This window comes from Stegastes partitus, unplaced genomic scaffold (assembly GCF_000690725.1).
Source record: "Stegastes partitus isolate 25-593 unplaced genomic scaffold, Stegastes_partitus-1.0.2 Scaffold1551, whole genome shotgun sequence".
In the NCBI taxonomy this organism is placed as follows: domain Eukaryota; kingdom Metazoa; phylum Chordata; class Actinopteri; family Pomacentridae; genus Stegastes; species Stegastes partitus.
Window position 1 is genome coordinate 35027 of NW_007579282.1, and position 19583 is coordinate 54609.

At 48.1% G+C, this 19583-nt stretch overlaps 1 protein-coding gene across 1 annotated transcript; it reads left to right on the forward strand.

The window, feature by feature from the left end:
- Positions 1-10559: 10559 nt before the first annotated feature.
- Positions 10560-19271, forward strand: aoc2 (amine oxidase copper containing 2). Its single transcript, XM_008300502.1, has 5 exons — positions 10560-12185; positions 13855-13973; positions 14981-15147; positions 15812-15944; positions 16058-19271. Exons 1-5 carry the CDS (start codon positions 10616-10618, stop codon positions 16346-16348), a joined length of 2280 nt encoding a protein of 759 aa, XP_008298724.1. The 5' UTR covers positions 10560-10615; the 3' UTR covers positions 16349-19271.
- The last annotated feature ends 312 nt before the right edge of the window (positions 19272-19583 follow it).

Here is a 19583-nt window from a genome sequence, read left to right on the forward strand (position 1 = left end):
CGACGAGCCAGTGGACCGACCAGTCGTATGGCACTCAGTGGTCTCTGTGCTGGAACAGATGATGGTGGGCTGCATTTTATGACCAGATATTCCACCTCCGGTTCTGAAACAGAACAGTTCATAGTGATGCTGGCGCTGGATGCTGGGTTGTGGTTCGGTTCTGACCAAAGAGCAGTCAGGGATGAACTACTGTGTCAGGAGCCTTGTAAAGTCCACAGAAACATAGACGTATAGTTAAATAATGCATCCATCCATAAGCTGTCATCTGTTCGGGGAGAGCAGCTCCGTGTAGCTCAGGTTGGTCCCGTTGTGCTCTTTTCTGCCAACAGATGGCAGTATTTAGTCACGGTTCCCTGGGACTGGAGTCTGAGGGCGCAGAAACCAGTCCGACTCCCAGTCTGTTACTGAACAGGAACCACGAGTTCACCTACTGCTGCCGGTAGGTGTCGACAGCGGGGTTCCTCAGGGAGCACGCTCAGGACCTCAAGCCGTCCATGAAACATGTTGATCAGAGGCTAGTTTTCAAATATACGTCCTAAATAAGGACGTTGTTCTCCCTTCTTGTAAAATAAAGGCATACCAGACAAACACATGAACACCAAACTGTCAGCACTTCATAGAATGTAATCAGGCTGATCCAGATAAAAGCAGCTGGAGGTTTTCATAAATGAGGAGATCGTCTGTTTTTGGTGGATAATGATGGCTGTTGGTATCCACACCAGTGCCGCCCCACCCCGAGGCATTCGGACCCAGCAGAAGCTCTGCGTGGAGGGGAGAGGAAGGGGAGGAATGTGGGAGATAAACGGGACTGATGATGGGAGGTGAGATCTGCTGACAGCATCCAGTGGGAGTCAGGATTCCTCAGCATGTGTGTGACAGTTATCTGATTACGTTACTTCATTAATCATTTAACCTCCAAAAGTTCAGTTCAGTTGGCGGTCACCGGTTTCCTCACGCAGAACCAACTGAAGAAAAGAGAACCCGGGGCAGAAATGTTCGTATTTACCACCTCAGAGAGCAGAAACATTAAGTTCATGCAGTTTATGCAGTAAAAAGAAAAAGTCGTTCTGGTGTTTGTAGTGAGGATTTGGTTTTTCCTCCGTCAGGTCCAAACACTGAGTTCATCAGACTGCAGCTTCAGAAGTCAAACACATCAGACAAACGTCCAGGTTCAGAGTCTGACAAGAATTTAGCCCAAAAAGACTCTTTCATGCCAAAGTGAGAACAGATGAAGTTGTTCTGTTTTCTCCAGCAGTACCACTGCTTTGACCATCTTCATCATCTTCATCATCTTCATCATCTTCTTTTACTATTAAAACTTTTGTTGAAACATTCATGAAGACATTTTTCTTAAAATCTTTTTTTTTCTGGAGAGGTCCAGATTAAAGGTAGACTCACCTGGTCAGCATTTCGGTGTTTAGCTCAACAGCTTGTTAGCATTTTTGCATTTGGGGCTTTTTGTCTTGATTTTATTTCCTTTTTCTGTGACTTTAATTCTACAACATTCGTAAGTTGGCATGTTTTTACTTTAATTAAAACAGCACGTAGAGGTGTGACAGTGATTTAATAAAACACTGTTTCTAATGAAAGCTGTGTTTTCAGGTGTGTGTCAGTGGGTGGAGCAGAAAGCCTCCACACTCATGATGTGAGACACTCCACATTAAATTAGACATGAATTCTTCTTCTTTCTGTAGAAACGAGGCAGCGACCAAATTCTTGCTCTTCAGACGCTGAACGTTAGCTTAAAACAAACTGGTGCTTGACAACATAATGAGACTTAATCCTGACGATCAGACATCTGGACCGTCTGGTTCTGGCCTCTCTGCACACCAAACCAGTTCGGCCTGTGTTCTGTCATCTGGAGCACTGCTCAGCAGATTTAATGTTTGGACTGACTGTCGGTACTGTGGGAGACACCAGTCCAACCTGATTTACCAGAACCGCTGACACTGATGGGACTCAACTTGACTTGACTGATACCATAATTGCTCTCATGGGGCCTCCAGACCTCCGCATGTTTCTCAACATTTGTCACTTTGACACAATGAGGTCTTAAAGCTTTCTGTTGCTCATCACCTGCTGACACCAGACGAGCACTGAAGCACGGCGGTGGCAGCATCATGCTATCAGAGGCAGGGGCAGAATAAATGCTCAGAAATGAAGGGAGCCTGACGTTCAATACAGAAAGGTTCATGAAGAAAAGCTTCTCTGAAGACAGCAGTAGTAAGAAATGCTGTTTTAGCATTAGCTTCAGCATAATCCAGCACTGATAAACCGGTAACGGACCCAGACGTTAACACCAGATTGCAGGCTGCATCCTCTCCTACATGGGAACACGTTCTGAGTTCAGCTGAGTAGAAGCAGATCCAGACAGAAACCTACTCCCCCTGAGCTCTTATGCAACTGCTGATATCCATCAGAAATCCCAGGAGCTTTGGGGAAACTCAATCAGGTTCACAGATGTGCACAAAGCACCACCTGGAAGCGTCCTGCTGAAACAACGAGCTGCTGGACTGGTGGGAATGCTTTCAGTACTTTCTGAGGGAAGTCCAGCAGCTCCAGCTAAACTAAACTATGCAAGTATAAACCGATGCATGAGTGAATGCATGAAAGCAGAGAGCGGGAGATCTGTTGACTGGCTGCAGCTCAGACTGTTAGTCTGGAATGTATGTGGCCCACAGGACCAGGCTGAACAGCCATTTATAAAGCTTAAGTGATAACAGACGTGAGCATGGCCCAGGGGCTCGATGTGAGCTGCACGCTGTAAAACAGGACCAGTTGCTTCAGCTTCTTTCTGCTCTGAATGAAAGTCTGAAGACCACTTTGTTCTTCCAACTCCAGCAAATGTTAATGAGGTGGTTTAGATTTGCTCATTAATTGAAATGTGTGGTGAGTTGTGTGTAAAACTATAAGAAAGTGTCTGATGTGCAGCTTCAGGTCAGACCATGACTGACGGTGTCCACAGAGCCCAGCGCTGGTTCTTCTGGCCTCACAGTCGTGTAGCTCTTTCTGACCATTCAGGGCAGAAATGAGGGTTTCATTTGAATACTGATTTAAATTTCTGCGTATCAAGGAGCCGATGTGATGGCAGCTCATCAGCAGGCTGCACCAGCGATCATCTCCACGGACGTGAAGTTTCACTACCACTAGTCATCAGACTTAGAACAGAAACCAGGTGAAGATCTTCTGCACTGACAGCATGAGCGGCACCAGAGGTCTGTGCTGTATGAAAACAGCCTCCAGTGTGTGTTCAGCACGCCGCAGAAGATCAACTCTGTTGATCTCACAGTGGAGAAGGTTCACGTAGACGAAACACTTCCTGTGGAAGCAGAGCCGAGCTCAGCCAGACCCCATGAATATAAAGAGGTGGTCCGCTTTTCAGTTTGAGTAGTAATTCCTTCATTCAATGTGAAGAACGTACGACTGCTCCTGTCCCTGCTAAAGGAACATCTAAACGCTCTGAACCTGCAGCTGCTTCTGGGTGTTTCACTGTGGTCTCATTGTTCCTGCAATGTGAAGGCCTGGAAACAGCACAACCTGCCAGAAATAAGAAAAAACCCGGTACTGTTCACGGTACTGTTCAGCAGTAGTGTGTCTAAACACCACAGATGTTTTCACTGCTGACAGCCTGCAGGTCCATCCAGAGCCTCCGTGTGTCGTCTAACTGGTGCTGCAGCTACGTCGTGGCTTCATGGTGTCACTAGAAAAGTGCAGAGAGTTGTTTTTTTACAACAATCTGGTTAAAAGGTTGAGTTTGTGTGAGTTTCTAAATGCGCCGTGTTGTTGATGATGAGTGGATCAAACACCAGGAGGGATGGAAACCTGACAGGTCTTCCTGGTTTTACGGTTTCTGATGAGCGGGGCCACTTTGCAGATCTCTTCAGAGATAACGAGCCTTCACAAACCCGCTGGCAGGTTTCAGAGTTTGGAGGCTTCAGCTGGAGTACAGACTATGAATATAACTGGTTTGCTCATGGGCCTGGTCGTCAGTAGAAATAGTTTTCATTTGCTTCAGTCGTATCTGGATGAATGAGTGTGTGTAGAGCTGCCAGCCTCCACAGGCCCACCCACGGCCTCTAGTCCATGTCTGTAGCAGATGACCGTATAAAGAAGTCCCAGTACAGCAGAAAACCCCCTCTGGAAACCTGATGTGTGGAGCAGCGTGATGCCCGAGCATTTGGCTGAAAGGGATCACATTCACACTGTAGACCTCATCATTTCAGACTGTGGCAGTTTGACATAAACACCCAGACCTGTTGGGTCACGAATGTGTGACAGAAAATAGGCAAAAGAACAACAGACACCATGACAGCACCAACAGTGGAGCAGAGAGGGCTGTTCCCAGGTCAGCTCCAGAGGCAGAGCCCTGCCAGAGGACTTACACAACCAGCAGGACTTTGGTGGGAAACCAAGTCCCATAGCGTTCAGAAAGAAACACATGCTGCAGAACAACTGGTTCCTCTGATGGCTGACATGTCAAATCAAGACCAGGAGCCCAACAGGTCACGTAACCGCGGCTCAGCGGCATCGAATGGCGACATGCAGACGATTCTGTTGAGACGACAAAGGAGCAGGAAGCAGCAGCGCGAGGCACAAAGCGTGACACGTAACACCGTTCATCATGTTTTTGAGAGAGAAAGAAGAAAAAGGGCATCGAATGCTGCCGGCAGAGAGACGAGCAACAAAGACGCAGGAAACGCCAAGAGCCCGACACAAAGCCGACACCTGAAACCGGCCGACCAGACAAAGCGTGAGAGGGATGGAGGTGATACCAGCATGAAGGAGCATTCCTCCACATGCACTTTACATCTAGTTTTGTGGTTTCAGATTGCCGTGGCACCCTTTGCTGCTCCGGGGGAGGATTAGCTTCAGATCGAAACCTGTCAGCAGCCGCTCCTCTTCTAACCACCAGCCAGAGCCGGCACAGGGTTTGTAGGTTTTTGTTACTGAACAGTAGAGCTACGTAGCCTCTGGCTAATTACTTAATTAAAACAACCTGCATCCATCCATCCTGTGTTTTAAATGGGGCTTCTGATAACCACCAGCCAGCACTGAGCTCTGCTGATCAGGATTTAGAAATCACACATCAGTCTATCATGTCTGTATATATGCGGCCTGACCGGATCACGGCTGACCTGCGCTGGGATGTGCTGCAGTGGTTCTGGACTATAAAAGCTTCTTCCTGGTTCTTTATCCTAATCAGTGGTTCGGATCGAGATTCAAAAAAGTTGTGCAAAATTTGACATTTTCACATCTGCGAGTAAAAACTGTAAATTCAAGAGTTAAAAAGACAGCAGTGACCCTGGAGCTCCATCAGTCGTAGAAATGAAGCACAACAAGCCTACAGCCATCGCAGTCAGAGGGTGAGGGTGAGGGTGAGGGTGAGAGTGAGGGTGAGAGTTAGGGTGAGGGTGAGGGTGAGGGTTAGGGTTAGGGTGAGGGTGAGGGTTAGGGTGAGAGTTAGGGTGAGGGTTTACTCCACGTCCAGCTGCCTCGGGTGGCAACGGAGCGGCTGCATGTCCAAACCAAACCACATCCTGCACAGTGCTGGGACAGGAACCTGCAGAACCAAATGAAAGGGTGAATGAATGTATCAGGGGTCCATCATCTATAGACCGCTTCATCCTCACCAGGAGTCCATCAGCAGCAACATGATCACTGATGTTCAGCATGTGGTCCTGCAGAGCAGCGTTCCCTCATCTTCAGCTCATGGTGTTCAGACTCTGGCAGCTTCTGGTAAAAGGGAGTCTGTGGTTCTGGTGAAGGACTGTGAACAGAGCTGCTGCCTCCTTCATGTCCACCTCTCTGTCCGTCATGTTCAATGAATCTGGTTAGAAGTGTTTTGGAGCAACACTGCTGACTGACTTCAGAGAGGATTTCCTGATCAGACAGAAGAGTCCAGACCAGCATGAACTGTGTGATGTGTTGAAGCAGATCCAAGCGCTTGTCCCTCCTCCATCGGCCTGTTGACTCGCTGTGAGTTGCTCATCTTATTTCTAATATTATCCAACAGTGACACGAACAACAAAAAACCCAACTCAGATCCATGGTGGCTTGTTTAGCTCTACTTACCAGAACCATTCCCGGGCAGGTCCTTCACCTGACACACCATCACCTCACCTGAGTGCAGAACTCTCATCTCCAGTGTGTTTCTGTTCATTAGTGACGTGGTTATTTCCACATCCAGATGAATTCAGACACTCTGAACATCTACACATGGACCAGTACTACTTTGGTGTATTTGTTGGTTCATTCTTATTTATTTCTCCCGAATGCTTCCTGTTCCCTTTGCTGCTGTGACGCTGTGGCATGAATAAAGCTTCATCGTATCGTTACTGCCGTTCAGAGGAGGAACAGTAAAACACAATGAAGACTTGTGTGGCTGAATAATCCCAGTAAGTAGCTGCCTGTTGCACATGAGAGCGCTGCACTGCGCCGCGGCCGCTAACAGGCCCGCTTTAATCCACCTAAACCTCCGGCTGTCGTCTTGTATCAGTACATTGGAGGGAAGTCTGAAACTCCTGCAGCGACCAAACACAATTGAAGTTTAGCAGCATCCTGACTGTGTGCCTTCTCTGGAAAAAACAGCGTTTCCCAGCGGACTGGCAGGAAGCATGGCAGTTGGAAAGCAGGCCAATGAGGAGCAGCGTTCTTTACTGAGTGACCTGACAGGCCCTGCATGGAACAACAACAAGGCTCGCGTCTGCTGTCGGTCCGACATTCCTGCACATCCAGCTTAAATAATGAGAACGGGCCGGTTCCAAGGAGGAAGGAAAAAATAGACCAAAATATTCAGCATGTATCTCACCATGAGGAAGTTAACCTCAGGCCACAGCTTCACTTCATCAGGCCGTGATTCCTGGGTCCCACTGATCAAAACACGCAAAGGAAGAGTTCTACGTCTCACCAAGAGCTGTCACCAGAACCTCGATCCAGGATGATCACTGCCCTCATGTGTACTGCCTGTCTGGCCTTCCTACTCCTCATAAAGATGCTTCAGATGAACCAGCCACATGCAGGAAACAGCCTCTTTGTAAAAGGTTCAGGCTGCAGCATCGTTTCCACCAACATGGAACCCATAAAAAACACTCTGAAAAAAATCCCCCAGGAGCAGTAGACGCCCCGATTCATGGCGCTGAGGAGAGGACTTGACTTGGTCAAAGGTAAGATGTGAATGCTGTCAGCCTCCCTCAGCCCTGGACAGCACCGCTTAAAGGTAAAGACGTCCCTCCATGACGGCTTCCTTCACTCGCTGTGCGTCTTCTCGCAGACTACAAACACCATCATGGACATGTGAAGGCATGAAACGTGACTTTCACCAAAGGGAGTCTTTACTTATCTTTGTGATGTGTCTAGAACTTGATTTGGCTTCACGAACTGGACGTAGTGGAGAAAAGGACACACCTGTGTATGAGCCACAGGTACCGCAGTGCACCTGTATGCCAGGACTAAAGCCAAAACACGCATTGCAATGACAGACAGGAGGCTGTTCAGTCAAACTGCACAACACAGAAAATGGTGATCAAAGCCTCTCTGACAGAGCCTCAGAAGTCCTCTGCAGAGGTGGAAGAAGCAGAAGAAGGAGCATCCCAGCAGCACTCCATCCATCAGGCCTTTCTGTGGATATCATGTTTAGTGAAAATCCTCCAGGAGTGTGAGGAACAGATGACCTGATGAAGCAACAGAAACCTTCAGCAGACATTCAGCTGTTGACCCCCAGACATCCCGGACCATCTGGCTGATACCATCCAAATGGTGGGCATGGCGGGGCAGCATCATGTGGCGCTGCTCCTCAGCAGCGGTGGAAGAAGTAGGCAGCTTAATCCATTTCAAATTACACACACAGCATAGAAAGGTGTGCACAAGGTGAAGGGTTCTGAAGGCGCTCTGCAGCGACTGCAGGGCCGGACCGGGCCTACAGGCAGAACGCTGCGGTGCTGCGGGCAGTTTCAGTCATTACAGGAACAACGTGAACATGGAAAACAGGTTCTACAGCTTCTGTACCTTCGTGAATCCAGTTAAAGACACAAGTCATAGATAAAGTCAAAAAGCAGAGTCCTGTATGTTTATGATGGATCACATCCGACTAACTGGATGCACTGGTGCCGGCCGGCCAAACACCTCTGATAAACCCGACTGCCTTCATTTGTTTCACTTTCAAGGGCATGCAGGAAATCCTGAAGACAGTCGACCGTGCATCCCGATATCCTTCCTCTCTTAAAATAGCACCGCTCAGATTTCTTTCAGGAGACAAGATGTCAAAATAAAGTCAAGTTCAGGCCACGACAGGCAGCGTTTAAATAAATCTGTGAAAATCTGTCAGACGAAGGTGTGACGTAACGAACACATGCACAGGATCAGAGCCCAGTGGTTTTAATACAGCATCACTCAGTCAACATTTAACATGTCGCTCTTGATTATTTACAGTTTTGAGAGAGATGAGGTTTGTTTTTTTTTTATCATCTAAACAAGCGTCATGAACAGAGAAATTAGCTCCAGAGGCCAAAACAGCTTTCATTTACCAAACCAGACACCTCCGTCTCCACAAACCTCCAGAAAACCCACGTCTCCATCGTCTACCTGAGAAGTTAGAATGTTATTGTAACAGGTGTAATACTGGCAAAATGTAATATATATGACATATATATATATAAACAGTAAATTATATATATATATTATTTACTGTTGGTAAACCATAAATTATGAGAAATTGTCCATTTTAAAATCCATCCATCATCTCTACACCTTCATCCTCACCAGGGTCATGGGGGGCGGAGCCTATCCCAGCTGACTCAGGGTGAAGGCAGGTTCGCCTGGACAGGTAACCAGTCTATCACAGGGCTACACTTAGAGACAGACAACCAAGCACACTCACATTCACACCTACGGACAATTTACAATCACCAATTAACCTCAGCATGTTTCTGGACTGTGGGAGGAAGCCGGAGAACCCGGAGAGAACCCACGCTGCACGGGGAGAACATGGAGACTCCACGCAGGAAGATCCCGGGTGTGTTCACCGTCAGTTTATTTAACGTTTGCTGATTTTATGCTGAAGGGCGTCAAACAGAAAGTGTCTGTTCACCGCAGATAAACACAACATTCACTGTTTCATCCACAAATACGTCATAAAATGAATTATGTGACGGTTTTTGGTTCATTTTTAAGTTGTTTTATCGTTTCTGTTTTGTTGTCATGGGTCTACAATGAAGAGAAAGAATTTATTTATTTTTTACTGTCAGTAAACTGTTTCATAGCTTTTTCTGTGACTTTACAGATTAACTTGTGTTTTTAATTTCAGTGATATGATCAGAAAACAAACATGTCCGTCCACATCTGAGGGTAACAGGAGACCAGAGACAGGTCAGTCATTAAAAGTGGCTCAGATTTTGTCGCTCACTGTATCTGGGCCACAACCCCACTGCTGAATCATTTGTCTTCATATGGTCTCATGTTGCTTTCCTTTCCTTTTATCAGGTCTGAATCATGCACATCTCTTCAGGGGACGAACAGTAATCAAGCATTAAGCTGGTAAAACAACGTTGGGTATTTTTGGGAGCCTGAGCTCTGTTCGGATCAACACACCTCTGAACGTTTCCAAAAAAGGTAAATGATTAAAATCACTGCAAAATGAACGTTTGTAGAAGTTGTTCAGGGTTTATGGCCTGGCCGTATGGTGGAAGACTCAGTAAGACTGCAGACTGCGCCACAGCCTTGAATGTGGACCATAAATACCAGAGAACACTCAGAGGTCGCGTCCTCTGGGATCCTGCTGCTGCTGTAGCTGATACGCTGCACCCAGCTTATGCATGATGGGTTTAAAAACTGATTCTGACTAAATCTGTCAACATTCAACACTTTCAAGCTAAAAACGAATCACATCAGGAAGGAGGGAAGTCTCCATCAGAATAACATCCAATAATATTAGTGTGTTGTACAAATGCACTACTTCTCCAAGTGCTCATACAGTGGTGGGCTTGTTGGGAAACTTTGCCTCCCGGCTTTGATCACACAAAGCAGACGTCAAACAGACTGTATGTAGGAGGAGGACTGATGCACACATTATCAGCAGCAGATAATCAACACACCCATAAATACCTTTTCCTCTTCAGATTGGTGCCAGATGTATGTTTTTCTCCCCTTTATTCACCGTTTTCTTTCTTTGCATGCTTTAGAAACACAGATCACAGCCAACTCAAAGTAAAACTAGAAAAGGAAACGGAAGAGGAGGCCACACTTTGGTCAGGGACACATGCACATTTGATCTGCACACATGAAAGCTTTTCCCTCTTCAGCTGTAACCCTCAGAGCAAGAAGGCTTATATGACCTGTTCTCTCTTTTTTCTGTAAAGCACGTGATCATGATGATGATTAAAACATGAGATCTCGTGCGTAAAATGCGCAGGCGACGTGCGTAAAATAGTCATGTCTGCCTGAGAAGTTCAGCTGAGCCTGAATGAAAGTGCCCGGAGCTCATTCCGAGGGGGAGGGGGAGCAGAGATGGGTGGGAGAACGGAAGACTTTGAGGGGCGCGCCTCTCCTTTCCAAAGTGTCTGGCCGTTCCCTCCTCCTCAGAGCTCATTCCTCCGCTCTCCTTTCTCCAGACCTGTGCGTAATGGTAGAACGGAGGATGAACTCTCTGGTAAAATGGACGCTCATCCTTTTCGTCCTCATCTCCATCATTCTAAACATCGTCCTGATCGGCATCTACTCCAGCAGGGCGCCCAAATGTTCCGCTGCGCGGGTCCACAAGCTGCGGGGCGAGCACGACGAGCGCAGCCTCGTTTTCGCTGATCTCACCCGGGAAGAGTACTGGCAGGTTCAGCAGTACATGCTCAAGCAGAAAGACTTGGACATCTCCACCAGGCAGCTCACCAAGCCATCTGAAAACTTCTTATTCCTCATAGACCTGCATCTGCCAAAGAAAGCTGACGTTTTGAATTACTTGGACGCGAAAGGTGCCAAGCCAGCGAGAGAGGCGACGGTGGTGGTCTTCTACGGCGCCAAAGGTTACGTCAGGGAGTATGTAGTGGGGCCTCTTCCCAACCCGACATACCACCACGATGTCACCAAACAGAGGTACAACGCGGACCTGCCCATCACTGCGCGTTTGGTCACCATCGGGGAATACGCGCTGTTGTTTGAGCTTTTTGAGACCAAAGTTTTCTCCAAGCTTCAGAAAATCTTAAAAGAGAGCTTCGGTGTGAATGAGAAAAGGACACTGAACGCCTTCGAGCAGATGCCCCGCGGAGTCCGATCCGGGGACAGGAAGACGTGGATCTCCTTCTTCAGGGACATGGACGGCATGTACATCCACCTGGTGGGCTTCGAGGTGCTCATCAACCACCAGCACCTGAACGCGTCTCTGTGGACAGTGGACAGACTGATGTATAACGGCAAATACTACAACTCTGTAGAAGAACTTCAACAAGCATATGATACCAGCTCTGTTAACAAAATAGTTTACAAGGAGACACCTGATTATGGCTCTCTGAAACCCCGAACCAAGCCTCTGCAGATCGGCCCGCAGCAGTATTACGCAGAGGGGAAGCGCTACAGCGTCCAGAACAACCACGTCCTCTACCTGGACTGGAGCTTCGCCTTTGGACTGAGCGCCCTCACGGGCATGAGGGTGTTTGATGTGCGCTTCAAGGGTGAGAGGGTCGCCTACGAGCTGAGCGTGCAGGAGGCCATGTCCATGTACGGTTCAGCAACACTGGGGATGATTATCACCAAGTTTCTGGACTCCAGCATCGGGATCGGGCGCTTCGCACACGAGCTGACCCGTGGCGTGGATTGCCTCGACAAGGCCACGTATGTAGACACGTACCGCTACTCCGACATCCCAGCCCCCAGGTTTCAGAATTCAATCTGCATCTTTGAGCACAACATGGGTCAGCCCCTGCGCAGGCACTTCGCGGACTTCTTCCACCACAGTTACGGAGGGATGGTGAACAGCGCCTTGGTGTTCAGGACCGTCACAGCCATCGGGAACTACGACTACTTGTGGGACTTCATCTTCTATCAGTCCGGATCGGTGGAGGCCAAAGTGCACGCCACCGGCTACATCACCTCCTCCTACCTGGTGGCAGGCAGTCTGAAACACGGACATCAGGTGGCAGAGAATGTCCTGGGCAACATCCACACTCACTTCATCAGCTTCAAGGTGGACCTGGACGTGGCTGGTGAGTGGCAGGACCACATGACACATGATAAACACAAAGAGCCTCAGTCATGAAGGATTTGGTTCTTCTGTTACGGTCGTGGGACAGAAATATTCATTTAAAGAGTTCATCCCTCATTTATCTCTATTTAGTTACATTTGCATCTTTATTTTAGATGTAAAATATATTTATGCGTTAAACAGAATCTGTGCATATGTTCAGATTCTGTGAGCATGCGTCCACGCAGGTGAGAAGTTAAAGAGGAAAAGACAACAAAGTGACTCGTTAGATGTTCAGCCACCAGATATCAGCTTCAGTGGACTTCGTACAAACACTCCACGTCTCTGGAACGATGGAAACAGTTTTTCCCACAGATATTATCTAAGCTGGTGGTTCAGTGATGGTGCTGATGGTCCTGCATCCTGCCTCCAGGTGGGAGCTGTGTCTCAGAGGAGACCACGTAGGATAGATGATCAGCCAGAGTAGCTTGGTGTTGATGTGCAGCGAGCCTTCCCTTCAACAGGACAGCTGGACTGAATATAACAGAACCACAGGATTTCCTCATGGTAGAGGTCAAGGGTTCTGTTTGTTCCTTTAGTTTGTCATGTCTGTACCTGCTCAGGAGAAGCCTGGAGGCAGCGGGACACACAGCCAGGCCTTGCTGCCGTGATGGGCTGATTCTGCCACCATGACGTCACAAACAGGAGAGTTCTGGCTGTTTGGACATGTTGTGGTGTGTAAAGGGGAAAAGTTAAATCTTGGGTTTATTTGATGATGGAAAATCTGCTCATCTGAATATGTTTTCGTCAGAGTGCAGCTCATTGTGTGCAGGACGCTGCCTCCCAGGACGTCATGATGTGAACCAGCACCGTGTACACGCCTACAGGGTCTGGACCTATGTGGGTTGGACTGAATCCAAAATCCTTCCATGCACCATTTCTACATACTTCATTCCCTCGTTTTTTAATTATTAGCTTAGTTTCCTGATGAGCTCAGTCAGTCGAGCAGCAGCAGCTCAAGCTGGTCGTCTGCTGCTCAGCAAGTCCAGCTGCTTTAAAAGGCATCGAGTGTTTGTAGGCTGTAAAATATAAACTGCTCCTATGGTGGCCTGACAGCAAACCTGAGAAAATATCTTCAGTTTGACACCCTAAGCACAGAATTCAGAAAAACAAGCCTCTCCAGATACACACAGCACAACCAGATAGACGAACTGTGACCCACGTGTTTCCAGCTTTCTGCTGGTTTTAGCTTCATCTCAGTCTCCATGTTGGTGCTCTTTGGAGTCTTTCCTGTTCGGTGACATTTGCATTCGGCTGTGTTTTGTCTGTTTCTCGAGCTGCAGTACGTCGATGCCTCCGACTGCTAAAGAGCAAAACCTAGATGGCTGCTGTCAGCGGCTGATGTGACAACAGACTCATAATTATTGTAGAAAACAGCAGGTGAGGCCTTCCATGTCCTGGCGTTTTAAAGAAGACGCACAGATCTCGGTGCTGTTTCCTGTGTGATGGAAAACTAATGCAGTAGAAGCTGTAAACCAAAACTACATCCAGCTGCAGCTAATGCACATTCTGTGTGTTCATCATTAAACAACAACCATGAAGCTCCTCGTCCACCTGAAACATGCTGATAAATGTGTTTAAAGCTGATCTGAGGAACCGTTTCATACAGCTTTGCATCACCCCCTCTGCAGGTGTGAAGAACATGTTCCAGACCAAAGACATGGAGTACGTCAACACGTCGCTGCCGTGGATGCCTGAACACTTCTCCATGGTGCCTCAGCTGGTGGAGAAGCAGCTCAAAACAGAACAGGTCTGTCTTGGTCTTTACACTCTTGTAGCCCAGCGAATACTTAACTTAACACTAAAGAGGACTGAGTGAGCAGCACAGTGCAGCAAGTGCACAACCTGCAGCTTGTGACAGCGCGTAGCAGGTACAGGTGTGTAGCTGTGATCAGGTTCACCTGAGCTGTAGCGTGTCACCACATCACAGCTTCAGTCAGCTCCTTGTTCTGGTTCTGGTGGCTGCAAACAGTCTCATCCAGTCGGTTTGTTTCCAGCTGCAACAGGAAGCACACGTTGTGATAAAGCTGCTTTTGCTTTTAAAAGCTAAAAATAAATAAAAATACTGACTGCAAATTTTAAAAACAAAAACCCTGGACATTGTTTTGACATGACGACGTGACTTATTTTGATTTTCTTTATTTAGATTTTTTACTTATTTATTCATGTATTTGTTTTTAGTATCACCGGATATGAAGCAGCTCACGAGGCCGGTTATCGTGTGTCTGACAGCTCGTAGCGTCGTCCTTTCTATCTGCAGAGGACGTGGACACTGTCCTCCATGCTCCCGTCTGTCCTGTCAGACTTCTGGGTCACTCACTGGGTTTCTGTGTCAGTCAGAACAATAGATCCAAACTTCAGCTGAGCCACAAACCTGCAGCAAGACTGTTCGCTAAATCTAGTAAAAGAATCGTCAAACAGCTACCGTTAGCATCCCCATACCAGCTATGTGTCTGAGCAGGTTCTTACCTCTAAGAACACTTCGGACCGGCTCCGGTTTCTATCATGATGCTGCCTTAAGAGCCTGAATGCAGCCGGAGATCGTCCAGCAGAGACAGCTCATGTCTTTATAAGGCGTTTTGGAGCTGTTCTGTGAAGGCGCTGTATAAATAACGACAGTTCTTAGTGAATATTTATTTCCATCAGTGCTCTGGCTGCCTCTTAACAGTCCCACAGTTGCCTTGTCAGTATGAGGAACCACTGCTCTGGAATCACTGGGAGCCTGTTGGACTAACATCTGCTCCGACACCTCCACAGGAAGCCGCCCTGCGCTACGGCACCAAGATCCCTCGCTACCTCCACATCGCCAGCAAGGCAACCAACCGCTGGAAACACAACCGCTCCTACAGGCTGCAGGTGTACAGCTTCAGCGGGGATCACCTGCCAGAGTCCGAGGCTGAGGAGAGGTCCATGTCCTGGGCCAGGTAGGACCGACTGGCTCCAAAACTCAAAAAAAAAAAAAAAAAACCCCTTCAGATATTAGTGACTGCAGCACGTGTTGTAAATCATGACAGGTTGTGTGACAAGGCCGCTCTAATGATCAGGACTGATCTCCAGCAGGTTACATTTAGTGAAATCACAGTCAGACCCCAGCCCTGAGAAACCATCAGAGGACGAGTCCTCCTGTGGACCAGGAAGTCCTGGAGACACACTGGATGTTCGTCTCTCTGAGCGGATGGTTCAGCTTTCTCTTTATGTCATTGGCCTTCATATTGTACAAACATCTCCCTGATGAACCAGAACCTCCTGAACACCCAGAGATGACGTGAGTGATGCTGGTGGTCTTGTAACAGATCATGTCACGCTGTGGGATGTGTTGGACAGCAAATCCACAGTTCAGATGCTAGACGGGGGGAAACATTCAGTGTAAAGGCCTGAGCCACTTTGACAAATGCTGTGGGTGTAAAACTGTAAGGCTGACTATAATTCACAGAATGTAATGTCCTGGTCCAGATGCTGCACCTTCTCAGCTGGTTTGGTGGCACCCAAACAACCTCGTCAACAGCAGTGTGCTTGTGTGTTTATAGGGTTAGAATTCTTTACGAGTCCCATCAGATGTTAAAGCATCTTTCTGCCCTCTGTCTCCAGGTATAAGGTGGCCATCACCAAGCACAAGGACTCAGAGCAGACCAGCAGCAGTCTGTACAACCAGAACGACATGTGGACGCCGGCTGTCGACTTCAGCAAGTACATTGAGGACAATGAGAGCATTGAAAACGAGGTACGTTGTGATGAAGTCTGAATGTTGAAGTCGTATGGGATGACCAACCGTACGGGGTGGTGACTGTAAACTGGACAACTAGGCTTGAAAGAACCTGTGTGATTTGTGTGCAGGACCTGGTTGCCTGGGTGACCGCCGGTTTCCTCCACATCCCCCATGCCGAGGACATCCCCAACACGGTGACCGTGGGCAACGGGGGCGGCGTCCTGCTGAGGCCCCACAACTTCTTCAACGAGGACCCGTCCATCCACTCGGCCGACAGCGCGTTCTTCCGGCCGGGGAGCGAGGACAGCTGTGAGAACAACCGGATGGCCTGCTTGGCTCAGGAGACCTGCAGCCCCGTCCTGGAGCCCTTCACCTTCCACGGCTTCCAGGGAGTCCTGAAGTTTGAGGACTGGGTCTGATTTATTCCCCACTGCCGGGTAGCAGCTTTCAAAGCGGTGATGAACTCAGATGTGCTCGGGCTTATTTACCAATCTGTCAAGATGCTTGTGTCACTGTGTTTGTAGAGGCAGCTGGGAGGCACAGGAGTCTGAAAGCTGCACCGGGGGCAGTTTGCTTCATAGTCAAGAGTGAGATGAGAAAATCGATTTCATTTTCATATCCGAGTGGTAAAATCCAACTGAAATCAGCGTTAGTCTGCCAGTAACAGAGAACAGGAAACCATCCAGGCCTCTGCTCAGTGGGATCCTTTATACAGCTGGAAGGTCTGAGGAGGAGCAGGCATTTGCAGGTACACGTTCTGGTGCAGCTGAGAAGCTCATTGGACATGTAGGCCGCAGCCTGCCATCAGCAGGTCACCTGTTGAAGTTTGGTGCAGGATAGGACGAGTGTTTGTTCGGTGGAACACGGGTCTGTGGGTTCTTCAAGGCCTCGTGTCCGCAAACCAGCAAAATCACGCCTGATTGAAGTCTGAGGACCAACACTGCAGCACACAGGTGATCTATAGAGCAGGTATGCATTTCAGTTGGAGTTTACGTACAAAGCTGAGGTCACAACGTGGTTAGCCTAGCTTAGCATAAAGACATGAAGCTCTAGCAAACAGCTGTCCTGGCGCTGTCCAAAGTTTAAAACTACTGAAACTACTAATGTGGGCCCAACACCAATGAAGCCGTTTGTCATTTTAGAGGGAAATGACCTGTTTGTTGTGCAGCTCTGTGGGTTTCATCTTCACAGTGAGGTGGCGAGTCTGTAGCCAGCGTCCCGTACTGTGGCACGCCAAGTCAAAAGTCCACTCAAAAAACATGTCTGGACACCCCGAGTTGAACAAATAAGTAAACATCTGGAGCAGGAAATGGCGTCACTGTGTACCTGGCTGACCCTAAAAACAACTGAATCAGCTTTAGATGTGCCGTTACTGTCATGTTGAAGCAAGGCGGACAGTCGCCCCTGTATCCGGTCTTTATGCTAAGCTAAGCTAACCACGCCTTGATCCCAGCGCTGTACTCGGACATGAGATTGGTGGTAATCTTCTCCTCTCACTCTCACAAAGAAGCAAAGCAAAAAAACCAACAATTCACCAAAATGCAAAACTAGTCATTCTGAATCATCATGGGCTGTAACAGCAAAAACAAACTACACGAACAGCTCTCTGCAGATGCTCCCACGCTGGTAAGGACATGAACCTTCTGAGAGGCCATGAGCTGATGAATAAACACCTGAAAGTGGAACGGCAGTAGTTTGACCTGCTGCTGCTGGTGCTTGTGCAGCTTCAGAAGTCCGTCCTTCGGATCGTTACCTACTAATCGTGCAGACTTTGCACTGCAGCTACTGACCGTTTTCCAAACATGCTTTATGCTTTTGTCTTCATTAATCTTACAAACAGACTGTATACAAAAAACATGAACGTAGCCTCCAAGTCTGAAAAGAAAAGCCAGCATCCAAGTGCCTTAACCCTGCGTTCTTCCTAGCAGCCAGCAGGGGGCGCCTCCCCCGGCTGCAGATTGTACAGAATTCTGTGTGAAAATGATCCGATTTGTCCCCTGATTTGTTACCTCAGTAAACATTTTTCTATTCAACTCAATTCAATTTTATTTGTATAGCCCATATTTACAACAACAAGTCATCTCATAGCGCTTCACAAAGGCAGAGACACCCAACAATCCAAAACATCTGGATTCCCTTTAAGCTTCAGCAGTTTCTATTTTTACGGTTTAATTACTACATGTTTTGTATTAATTATTACTACAGCACGAGGTTCATTCTGTAAGTTCTGGGTGTATTTAGAGCAGAATAGATGTTTCAGCGCAGGGCTAGCTTGTTCCTGACCACCGGCTGGTCTCTGAGCAGATCCACCCTTCACTCCTTTCTTCTGGGTGATGTGATGGTCGCCACGTTCATCTTTTATATACAGTTGATGTTCACGACTGCATCCATTCAACATACGCAGACTTGAAACACGCTTCAGGAAGCTAGCTCCACCCCATGAAGCTACGTTGCTTTGGTTCTTGCCGATCACACGCTGTTACGAGATCCTCATAAATCTCCCTGTTGTGGTGCCGTTCACTTTAATGATGCCTCCGACCAGACAGCTCTCCAAAGCCTGAGCCTCTGAGTCCTGGTGTGAGGTTCCTGTCAGGAAGCCGGTCCTGATGGACCCAGATGCTGCCTGAGTGGTTGGTTCACTATAATCTGTCTATAGGGACAGTTTGAGCTATCGGTCAGTTACACGTATAAAAACCAAGTCCTGTGTTGACGGTACTGGTTCAGATAGGAGCGGACCGGTTCTGCCAGATTTACAACCTCAGGCACCGGTTTCTTATTTTTAAGTCAATTTTCACAAAACTGAAAACGTGAATTAGTCGTTGAAATGTAAACACAAAGTTAGAGGGTCGCAACGTCTCTGGGGTTTAGCACTGATACGTGGTTACGGGGTTACGGGGTTACACCTTCACACCTTCACACCTTCACACCTGTCCAGCTTCACACCTTCACACCTGTCCAGCTTCACACCTGTAGCCTGTCCAGCTTCACACCTGTAGCCTGTCCAGCTTCAGACGATGCCACCACGTCACCTCCAGCTGTTGTTTAGCATGAAGTCATGTATTGATGTGGGACTGAGGAAGCTCTCTGGTCTCTGCGGGTTTCTTACCGATGCAGCTCTGTGATGCAGACACTACAAGCCGATTCTGTTCAGTCAGCTGTGTGATGAGTGCCCCGACAGAACCTGAGGGTTCTGTCCACAGCGGGTCGGTGAGGATGTGGCTCCAGGCCCAGACTACTGACTGCTCTTTGACTCTGTCTGTGTATTTTTCAGCAGTGCAACATTGTGAGAAATGTTTTTGTTGCTATTTTCTCTCCAAATAAAAGAAGACATAGTTTGTGTAATGGATTGCTTTGAGAGAACTTGAGAGCCCTGAATCGCTGCTGCACAGAACAACCGTCTGAAAGCTGATCCACACAGACGTGGGCCTTCATAAGGTTCTCCAGAGGGGAGGAAGCTGAAACCCGGCCAGCAGTGATGGTGAACCCCCATCTGCATGCTGGTGGGACCAGACTGAGGACTGGACACGGGTTCAGGGATGTGTGAGTGAAGTCAAACGTGGCTCTCCGCCGCAGACGGCGAGTGTTTCTGGGAAAGCTTTCACTTTGTTCTTGTTTAAGAAAGGCAGTGACAGGATGAGAGCAACAAAGGAGAGC